General features: G+C 33.7%; 1 protein-coding gene across 1 annotated transcript; it reads right to left on the bottom strand.

Moving 5' to 3' along the window:
* Positions 1-3,040: 3,040 nt before the first annotated feature.
* On the bottom strand, positions 3,041-6,449 carry LOC117117405. Its single transcript, XM_033261714.1, has one exon. The coding sequence runs from the start codon at positions 6,410-6,412 to the stop codon at positions 5,258-5,260; it is 1,155 nt and encodes a 384-aa protein (XP_033117605.1). The 5' UTR covers positions 6,413-6,449; the 3' UTR covers positions 3,041-5,257.
* Positions 6,450-11,853: the final 5,404 nt, after the last annotated feature.

Raw genomic sequence — 11,853 nt, forward strand, 5'->3', positions numbered from 1 at the left:
TAAAAAAAAAGAAGAAAAAAGAAAAAAAGAAAGAAAAAAAAAAAGAAAAAAATGATAGCCCACAACGCCTCAAATGTTATTTTCGGGCGTCTAGAACATAAGAAATTTCGCCCCCTGAGTCATTGTTGTCTCGATCGGCCCAAATTTCGCCCCCCCCCCCTTTGGACATCTCTGGATCCGCCCCTGTAATACAACCACGTAGGCCGCCCAAAACTATTTTTATAATATTACTATGGTAGTCACGAAAATGTGTAATTTGTTGCTATTGAAATGGGAAGTAATTATAAACTTTTTACCGTAATGTTTATATTTTCTATTAATTGGTCTAGAAGTAGGCTTATGACTAAATCTGACATTCAAAGAATACACACATAACATTGGAAAATTATTTATAGGACTACATACTTGCGGGAAATACAAGTACCTCGGCGCTTAAACATTTTTGGAGGTTCAGTGTAGCTATCCAAGCGGAGCACACATTTGAGAGCGGCGCTAATTACAATTATTGGATTATTAACGTATTACAACGTTGTTCTTAGGCTTATCTGACGTAGGCCTCTGAAATCGGTTGTTTATAACGATGATACAAAATCAAGTCAAGTTGGATAAATATAATATTCACGATTAACAACCTAAAAAACTGTTTTAAGGAGTGGGAATTTTATCTCACTGATCTGGCAGGTAGACATTATTGGTTACTAAGTACTGTACTTTGCTAAACCATTTAATTAAGTCGCATGGCTTCAAAGGCGGCAACAAACAAAACAGAAACTATTTGCTCACTGCAATTTAAGTGGGATTAATTAATTTAGATTGGTTTGGTGAATGGGTACGGATCGTCCACCTATTTAGAAAAACTCATCATTGATCAGTCCGATATACAATTTACACACTGCCTGATGAAGATAGTGCCCTTACAACAAAAGCAGTGCCCATGTAATTAAGCGACATGCATACCATTTCAGGTGCATTGATATATAATCAATCTCGGACCATTATCTTTTAAAGCAAAAACTACAACGGTTATTTTAAATAATCATCCAAATTTGAGGAAAAATAATTTAGAAAATTGGTTGAAAGTTGCACACAATTAACATAAAATGAATACGTTGAAATATTAAATTTATTTTAATAAACCTGATTACAAATAAACAAATCAATCTAATTCAAACAGATACACATTTTTAAACACAGAATATATTGCTTTCAGTAACCGTATTAAAAAACCCATCAATACGACATTGGTATCCACGAACAACACCGTAAACGCGAGATGTGCGCGCAAAGGATCGTTTTCTTGACAAACCATTCAATCTGCCGTCGACAAACAGCAAAAGAATAAACAAACAATAATTATATACCGTAAATAATAAAAACGATGTCTACGGAACTGATGATGTTCTTCATTTATAAAAGCATTAGGTAAAATATAAAATACTTGTGATTATTGTGTCGAAGAAGTATGATTTCACTTGACGGAAAGTAACAAAAATAAAGTTGAATAAAAGTTAGGTTATTTCTACAGTTCATGGAACTTGATATTGCATCATCTCGATTTAGTGTAAATTTTAGTGTAATTATTACAAATCAGTTTTTAACAAAATACCTAGTGGCGTGACGAATTTGGCAAATATTTTCTTATCGAAGTATAAAATTGTGCAAATAATATTTATGTAAATAAATGAGATTTGATAAATAATGTGGCCTATGTGCATGATACATATAAAAAAAAAACAAGTAAAGAAGCCAAAAAGAAATTATCTCAGCCGCTATAGAGTAGGGCCTATCATAACTGACAATCCCAGGGCCTGATTTTTATACTGGTCTAAAATAGTAATTTAGAAGAAATTCTGCAGCCTACACTTTTAAATTCTTGGCTGTTGAATAATTAGGACTCCAATAGTTGCACCAATACTATTCTCTTGTGAACATATCGAGATTAGAGCTTAATGAACACCAAACTGATTGATAAATTAAAGCTTCATTTTAATTATAATGCAACTGATTTCTTCTCAGAAATGTCATAATAGGCTACAGTGCTTTCTTGCTCCAGCCAATTGGCATTGTTGAAAAACACATTAGCAACGAAGGAGAAAACTTCCCAGCTGTTGTACATTAGGTCCATTAGACTTTAAGTTAAGAAAATAATTAAAATGTCAGTAATTTGATCTTCCTACTTCCTCCGATTTGCCAAATTATAATATACAGACGATTTGTTTCTTTTTCAAACATATTATTTAGTCACGTGGTTTCCTTAAACTCTCAGGGTTTGATTTAGGAAACTGACTCAGTGCAGAAACTTCCGTTGTACTTGAATAATATTACAATCCTCTGCATTGGGGAATACAGTCTCATAAATATTATATTTGAATCATTTACTAACATACACAAAGGTATTGGTATGTTAAACATTTTGATTACTTACGGAAAAAAAAACTGTTGATATGATTTTAACAAGCGCATCGCGTCAACGATTGGTACATACCATATTAGGTCTACAAGAACTTCATGCTATGTTCCTCTAACGTTTCAAGTTTGAAAGTCAAACGTTGATCTATAGCTAGAGGTCTACATAATCGTTCCTATTACAAAAAAAAATCTCAATTCAAGTAATAGGCCTAATATCATTAAATGAATTATTAACACACACAGCATATTTGTTGATTTTCAAGTCACTTAGCTTTCGTCAACCTGTCTATTTACTAATTCACCTTATCCACTGTTCCTCTTCAGCATCTTCGTTCTTCATCTAAAAATCTCTTGAGAGTTCCGCCTCGTAAATGCAACAAAACTTATGGTCAATGTGCCTATATTTTTTAAAGCTCTAATTTGTTTTTTTTAAAGAAAAATCTTAAAACCTTTTTATTACAGGAATGCCAACTTGCCTTATTACCTCACTTAGCGCCTTGATAAATTTTGAATTGGCGCTATTGTTATTATTATTAATGGTTTTGTTTGATTATGTTCAATTGCTGATTGATATACAAGAATAGGTCTACTACAATAAATGAAGTTCAATAAATCGTAAAATATAAACACATACTATCTTAAAAAAATGACTTTTTAATCATTATTGTGTCCTAATTCTTGTTTTTCATACAAGATAGCTAAAAATATACCCCATAAACTATCATAAAATATACATTTTTTATCATTAACCAATTCACTTTAACAAATATTTCGTTGTGACTTATCGCACCACAAAATGGTTGTTGTTTGTTATCTCTTCCATATAGTAATTATTGTAATTTTACTGCATTTTATCATAAACTATCATAAAATATACATTTTAAATCATTAACCAATTCACTTTAACAAATAATTCGTTGTGACTTATCGCACCACAAAATGGTTGTTGTTTGTTATCTCTTCCATATTGTAATAATTGTATTTTACTGCATTTTATCATAAACTATCATAAAATATACATTTTAAATCATTAACAAATTCACTTTAACAAATAATTCGTTGTGACTTATCGCGCCACAAAATGGTTGTTGTTTGTTATCTCTTCCATATTGTAATTATTGTATTTTACTGCATTTTATAATAAACTATCATAAAATATATATTTTAAATCATTAACCAATTCACTTTAACAAATAATTCGTTGTGACTTATCGCACCACAAAATGGTTGTTGTTTGTTATCTCTTCCATATTTTAATTATTGTATTTTACTGCATTTTATCATTGTTTTAATATTTTTATTGCCAATTGTATTATATTATTGCGAATACCAATTTTCCTTTTTTGGAACAATAAAGTTTATCTTATCTTAAAATAACTAAGAGGACATTTAAATATTCTAGAAAATGTGTGGTGATCATATTATATCACTACATAGGCTATCACAACTAATTGTATTACATTAAAAAAATATTTAGAAATTTATTCACTATTAGGCCTATTCATCAAATTTATAAACAAATTGGAACATACAGTATTACTAAATGGTAAACTCTGTTAAGATTTATACAACATAACTCTTCATGGTCATTCATTTGTTATAACTGTATGATACATTTTACTTTTATTCGTTAGTATTACAAAATATCTATTCATTCATCCCGTATTACAAAAAAGTTGAGATAATCAATAGTTATGCCGACATTATCAAGAAACATTTCCAGCCATAAATAGACGTGGGTTTAGATTGTTGGGCATAGATGCCTAAATATTAAATGACAAAATAAAAAAAACTTGTTTGTGTTTGGTTTAAGAGCGTATAAAATCAATTGTATTGTACAAGACTCTAAACACAGAGGGCGTTTTAACCTCGATATTACTTTTAGTTCAGATCAACTGAAGTAACGTACATGTATCATGATGTTAAATTCTTAAATACCGGTAATTAATTATTATAGTTTAAATACTGGTTTTCTTAATAGTCAAGCTTTTATATGAATCCAATTTACAAATGCAAACCGTCTAAATGATACATTAAATGACAACATCATTATTTTGTGGTATATTTCTTCAACAAAACCTTTACGAAAGGACATTTTACTTGCATAATTGTACGAGATAAAAAAAAATCAAATGTATAATGAACGATATTACTCATTCTTTAAATAATCTCTATCAATGGATACCATAATAGGTCCATGGTAGGAGGTTAAAATCCAAAACTAATAACTATCATAATGTAATCATAATCCATAAGAAGTTTTAATAGCAACCAGTAAATATAAAATTTAAACTTGTTAAACAGTACCGTCACAAACATTTTAGTATACCGTTTAATTGATGTGTGTTTTCAAACTTTTTTCCCTGCGATGCATTTTTGCACTTACAGCTGTAATTTCCTTTAAAACAAAATAAAGAATTCTGAATGTGATTTCAGGTTTGAAGTGTTGGTTCTGATAAGATCTTGAAAACAAATATAAATGAATATTTGTGTGGAAATCTCTTCTTGTAGTTCTAATGAATGCTGCAATTGCATAGTCTTCCAGCACTTCATATATAGCCGATGAACTGAAATTGTATAGGCCTTGATACTCAAATCGCTAACGAAAAGGCTCAACCTAACAGATGCAGTACGGTATATGAAGTTGAATGTAAATATGGTAGGCCTATCTATTATGGAAATAATTTAGGATATTGAGCTCCTTTTTGAGGTGTTTTGGTTTACCATTTTGTATTAGTATGCAGTATTTGTACATGTTAAAAGTAAATTCCGCTGGTGAATATCAGAAATTATTTATAATGATATAAAAAAATACCATGTAGCACTGACGATGTGGAGAGGGCGTTGTTTATTTTCCTCCCATTTTCATGAGAGATGACTGTTGAGATTTTCTTCTTGAATATCTGATCAACACCAAAGCCAAGATAACCACAATTGCAACAACTAATAAAACAAACACGACGATAACTGCTGGGTGAAGAGAGTTTTTCTCAACTTTAAATGGCGACAGCACTGTTGGTTGAATTGTTGAAGTGGTCACGATCTGGTTTAGGATTCTGATCGCCATAGAAGCGCCCTCACTTACTCGGTTGTCTGCAGTTTTAGCTTGACATTCTAGAATTGAGTTGTTGTGCTCCGCTTCCAAATTGATAATAGTTAAAACGCGATTATTATCCTTAAGTAGATAGCGTCTGCTCATTAATATTTGAATATCAACTTTAGGCCACGCGTATTCCACATTTGGCGCTCCTGAATGTTCGGTACATAAAAAAGTAGCGTTGTCTCCTACCTTATAAAATGGTGCATTAGCACGAATTGTTACGCTTAGTGGGTGAGGGAGAGGTGTTATAGTACAGAACGGACCAGTTGGATATAGGCTAGAAATAGCCCTGCACATGAACGAGGCACCTACATCAGACTGTCGCATTTGCTTATCAAAGGTTAAAAACGATGTTCCTATCTGCTTCGCTAACTCTCTGCCATTGCTTTCCCAGATCAACGTTGGAGCAGAAACTCCGCCGGATGCAGAACATTTTAAGGTTACTGTATCTCCAAGCTGTGATGTTTTTGGTTGCGCATCACAAACAGGGGCACCTTCCATCGGTACATCGACCGTAATTGTGGCTCCTGCAAGTCTTATAAATGACTGCCTTGAATCAGTGTATCCACACTCATAGCTTCCTCCGTCGATGGCTTTTAAATCTACAATTTTTAGATGAAAATCTCGCTTTTGATTGTTCCAAATCACAGAATATCTTCGTCGCAAATCGGGTTCGGTTACATAGAGCAAATGGTTTACGCTGACAAATTTTTCCCCAAGATCTACATGTTTCCAAACAATTGACTCTCCCGCTTGTATTGACGACACACTACATTCTAATGTTACCGTTTGTCCCTGAGTCACTCTTTGACTTGTTGGTCCCTTTACCAACTGCACAGCAGATGAAAAACTTGCTAAACAAATAAATAAAAAGGAAACTTTGGCCGAGATGGTGCGCCTCATCTTGTTACTTTTTTGTTCGATCGTGCCTTGAAATCGAAAGACCTGACTGGATGACAAACACTCGAGTATCTCACTTTTATATCCGTGCTACTTCCCGTCTAAGTTAACCAATAAAATTCAGCCAACCAGCTCTAGTAGACCTAATAAATAACTTGCCAATACCTTCAAGTAGATGTGGAAAACATAATCATTTTAAATAGCAAACGTAGTTCGGAACTTTCGTAAAGTCAAGGAGAAAACGTATTTGTCTTCACCTTAATATGATTAAAAATGCGTTTTTCTTTCAGAAACTAGTTTGTAAAAATAAAAACGTCTATTGATATTGTTTAAATACATTTAACTAATATGATTATGTATAGGCCTATTACGATATATTAGTCCCGGTTTCAGCAATGCCATAGGCCTATACTACTTTTATAATTACTTATATTTTCTTTCAGTAACAATTAACAAGGTCTTGACGAACATGACTCATAACTTCTTATTAGTACCAGATTTTCAGTCATAATCCAACATTGAGCCACAAAGTTAGGCCACTACAATTGCTTATCCCTTCATAAATCCATCGCTGATTTGATTATCATGAGTGATGAATCAATTGTAACCGTTTTGTTAGCTCAGATGAGGAGCTCTAGAAACACCGGTTGATTGATTAATCCGATTGATTAATAGATCTTGTTTGTATGGGCGGCCGTTAGAGGTCTAGAAACACTCGACGGATTGATTTAAGGTCCATCTAAAATGATATATTCTAGTTACTTTTAAAATATCATAAAACAATAAAGAATTATATAATAAACATATCGGTGGCTTTCCTTTTATTTTTAGATAACGTGATTTTCTGAAAAAAAGTTTTAAATCACCTATTTTAATTAATTCTGTATCGCTAAGCTCCGCCTTATGAATCTGACCCACATTTGACCTTTACCGGATATGACATACAATCGGTATACAACAACAAGATGATCGCGGGATCGCGACTCTTGGCAACACAAACGGGTTTACGATATTCTTAGTTAAGGCCTAGGGTAATCATACGCTGGAAATTCGGAGACTAATTATTAAGTAAACATTCAAAACACATTAGCAGCCCTCCTCGAAATTAGCGTCGGCATCACGTTATGACCACAAACATAACGTAAGAAGAGCGAGGATGCGAGTAGGCCTACAAGGCCCTATTCTCTGCATCCACCCCATACCACCGAGCCCGTACTCGCTACATACAAATGTGTTTGAATAAAACATTAAAACTATTTGTTTTGACTTACTTTATTCATGATGATTATCTTACACAAAATAATTCACCACTAAACACTTCTTGACAAAAATGAAAAATTACGACTTTGTCACCCAATGAGAAGTGTTCTAATATAGACAATGGGTCGTGTCTCACATTATTTGTTATATTTTTATTATTCATTATTTTCACTTGATCGCATAAATAATTTGGTTCGAAGAACATTTATATGCAGTACTTCGCAGCACTTCACTTGCAATTTGCAATTTCTAGTCTAGGTACTGTGTTCAACATTGACTTAGTGAGTACGGTAAACAATAGTCGGTCTCTTTTTGAAACTAAAGAAGGGAAAATATTTCAGTTGGAGGCAAAATACAGATGTATGCCCACTCAAACTTCTTGTATGATACTACTCTCATATATGATTCACCTGTCAACCTTTCTAAAAGAACGAGTGATGAGACACTGGTGTGTCTATGACGACTTTGGTTTAAAATCCTGTCAAGAAGAACTGCAAACTTTGATGAACATGAAAAGTTGTGTTTTTATTCCATTCGCATCCAACTGCAATCGGACACCAAACAGCTGTTGGTGTAGTACGCGAACAGTGTCTTGGCGTTGCCGTCACGGTCCATTAGTTCGTAGTAGACTGGCCGCGTAGTCAAAACGAAAAATGCTTGACTTAGTGAGTACGGTAAACAATAGTCGGTCTCTTTTTGAAACTAAAGAAGGGAAAATATTTCAGTTGGAGGCAAAATACAGATGTATGCCCACTCAAACTTCTTGTATGATACTACTCTCATATATGATTCACCTGTCAACCTTTCTAAAAGAACGAGTGATGAGACACTGGTGTGTCTATGACGACTTTGGTTTAAAATCCTGTCAAGAAGAACTGCAAACTTTGATGAACATGAAAAGTTGTGTTTTTATTCCATTCGCATCCAACTGCAATCGGACACCAACGCATCCAACTCCAATTATATGATGGATGATGCTTTATAGGTAGGTCTACGATCAAAACCAATCAAAATTCAATATGTGCCACTTACCTACATAATCGGACACCAACGACGTATAAAAATACAGAAATCTGCAGCAAATGGTGCTTTTGAATAAAGTATTAGGCCCTATTTACCGACAGAAAGATCAATCTAGAGACTAAAAAATAACCTGTTTCTCAATGGTCTGATAGGTCTACCGCGACTTGTCATGCCCGGTGGCAACAGCAAGCGGGATGTAAACACAGCGCAACATACAATACATTTTTTAGTATTGCGCTAGTGCAGATCAAATCAAATCAAATCCATTTTATTGCAATCTGACAAGATAAAATATCATCTTCACCAAATTGAAGTTTAACAATATTAAAACATCAATTATTATTAAAACAGCAATTGTTTAAACAATACATAAAAAATATATATAAAAAGTAATTCTTAAGAAGTTGTCACCGAGCGGCGCACCCGAATATTACCACTAATTAAAAATACCATGGTTGATAATAAATTTCTTGGATCTCTCTGTCTTTAACTTTGGGATAGGAAACCGATTTGTTTTCCTGAGGTTATAGGTGATGGTACGTTCAGTTGGCAAGAGATGGTATAGTCTGTGAGAGGGACATTTAATTTTTTCCAAAATATTGTTGGCATAATCGGGTGCGGCGTTCAGCGAGAACGAGAAGACCAGAGATTTCAAGGGCCCGATTATAAATAACCCCAGGGAGGCTGATGCGAAGCGCTCTTCTTTGAATTTGTTCAAGGGCTTTGGACTGAGCACCAGATATGCAAGTGCCCCAAACAGGGAGAGCATACTCCAAAACAGGGCGAATAATACTGACGTAGAATTGGGCAAGTTCACTTACCCCCAGCCCTGCTCTACGTAGTTGTTAGCTTCGAATGCGTCACAATGGATAATACTATGCTGTAGTAGTGGAATTTTTCCGTAAAATTGAATGTGTTAAAGTTCATTTAACAAGCATGTCAATTACAGATGTGAATGTAGTTTTATCAGGGAGTTGGTAATGGTCCTACGTTTTAACTGATGACCAATGGCTGGTAGCACCTTGTCCGATAATGGACTACGGTATGTTTAGAGTAATTTTGACCTTTTTGAACTTAGATGTAGTATTGTCAACAAACAATACAGTAGGCCCTACCTGTAAAACACTAGGTCCCAGACGGGTGGACCGATGTTACAGACGATTTTTAAAAAGTGGGCGTGGTCGGGCTTCGCTCGAATTATTTCGAAAGTGATCCAGGGGGCGACCTGTTTGCCTTATCGTGGTACAGTATGGGAAAACACTGATAGAATTATAGTTTGCTAATTTGTGAGATCCACGATGTCCCATGACTCACAACAAGAACTATGCACTGTAAGAGGCGTTTATCGGTGATCTGATTAAGTGAGAGGAAGAAGGAGGCTTGCCAAGAAGACAATTACAGTCTAATATTAGTGCCAAACGATTAAGAAATTGAACGTGATTCACAAAAGTGGGAAGTATGTCAACCACATTTCTTTCATTAATTTATTTAAATTATAAACAGAGCCTATTCAAATGCAGATTAGTAATCTATATATAAACTATACTTTGTTTCGTTAATATATACGTTTAATTATTATTATTACAATGAAAATTTATTGAGCTCCATAACTGACTGAGATACAGTATTAATGGCGCTGTGCATATTATTGGTGTAAAAATACTTTTGAGCAATTTCTTAAATGAACCAACGAAAAGAAAAAGGCTGCGAGTGAATTTCCAATGGAGTAAAACAGTATTATTGATTGAAAGGCATTAAAGGTAAGTCGGCCTACAAAAATTGTTGATGATATATAATTATGGTTTCCCATTGAATTCGCATACACATGGTCTATAAATTGTCTATGTTCCCGATTAACTTATATGCATTTCCTGTATAGTTTCGCCTTGGGCCTATCTTACGTATGACGTGCCTTGTTAATGATACTAGCCTATCCTATTCACATGCAAAATAGGCCCCCTTATCACGAGAGTATGACAACTTCGTCTACATATCCGGAAAAATTATTAACATGTGCTCGAAACGTCTCTATAGACTGACCTTATTAATCAACAAGATCGTGATTTTGAATAGATCCCGCCCACATCACTTTTATCAAAATACCAGAATGTTGTTGTGTAGGCCTACATCTTGACTTTATCCATTTTGACATGGGTGATATTGTTATTAACGAGTTTGTACATGCAATGATTCAGAGTCTGTCCGATGCCGATCGAATAATTGCGTAAATTACCCCGATTACTGTAAAAAATGCACTAGCGGCACACTCGGAAGCTGGCGACATGCGAAGCCCCAACACCACCTCTACCATCCTCCATCCGCTTGAGTTGCCCCATTTATAAATACCAAGATATGTTTTATATATATAAAACAGAAAAACAGAAAAAAAAACAAAAACAAAAAAAAAACAAAACAAAAAAATGAATAAACAATGAATAATAATATTTTAAAAATTTTACGCATGAGTTCCAAAAATAATCATTTAAAGCAAATATACTATAGTATGCGCCTGCCTACAGAAGACTACAATAGTTACATTAAACTTAAAACATGAAGTAAATTAAAGATGTATTTTCCCTTGATAATGTCAAAAAATCATAAAAAATAATTTTGAAATAAACTTGCTCATATATTGCATTAGGATACAAATTATTAGCTTGTGCATAAAAATGATTGAATTAAAAAAAATGTGCACCCTGATTTTTAAACTAAAAAATTATAATAGAAATAATAAAACACTACTAGTGACTGGAAGTGTTTCTATCATTTCCGCTGTAAACTGATTGTAGCCTCGCCTCGCGTGACTACAGGGGTTGTACACGTTCGAACAGACTCACAATTCGTAACAACTTGGTTTTGTAGTTTTAATCATGAAGTCGTTCACTGAAATAATCAATAACAATGAATCAAATATAATCAGCTCAAATAATAACACTTATTCAGCATGGGAAAATCTATTGATGTTATTTTTAATTTTAAATTTGTAAGACATCTATTGTATTCACCTTTTTGTGGTACAGTTATTTATTTAAGTTATTTATTTTACAAATTATGACAGGAATTTTTAAGAAATCCAATCGGGACATGCAAAGTGCGCGACTTTGGAGGCTTTTTGTTGAAAAATAAACAGCATGTTGATTACTTTTAAAATATTTAACAAC

This window comes from Anneissia japonica, unplaced genomic scaffold (genome assembly GCF_011630105.1).
Source record: "Anneissia japonica isolate Jap-2015-1 unplaced genomic scaffold, ASM1163010v1 scaffold1509_len713820_cov188, whole genome shotgun sequence".
Classification (NCBI taxonomy): domain Eukaryota; kingdom Metazoa; phylum Echinodermata; class Crinoidea; order Comatulida; family Comatulidae; genus Anneissia; species Anneissia japonica.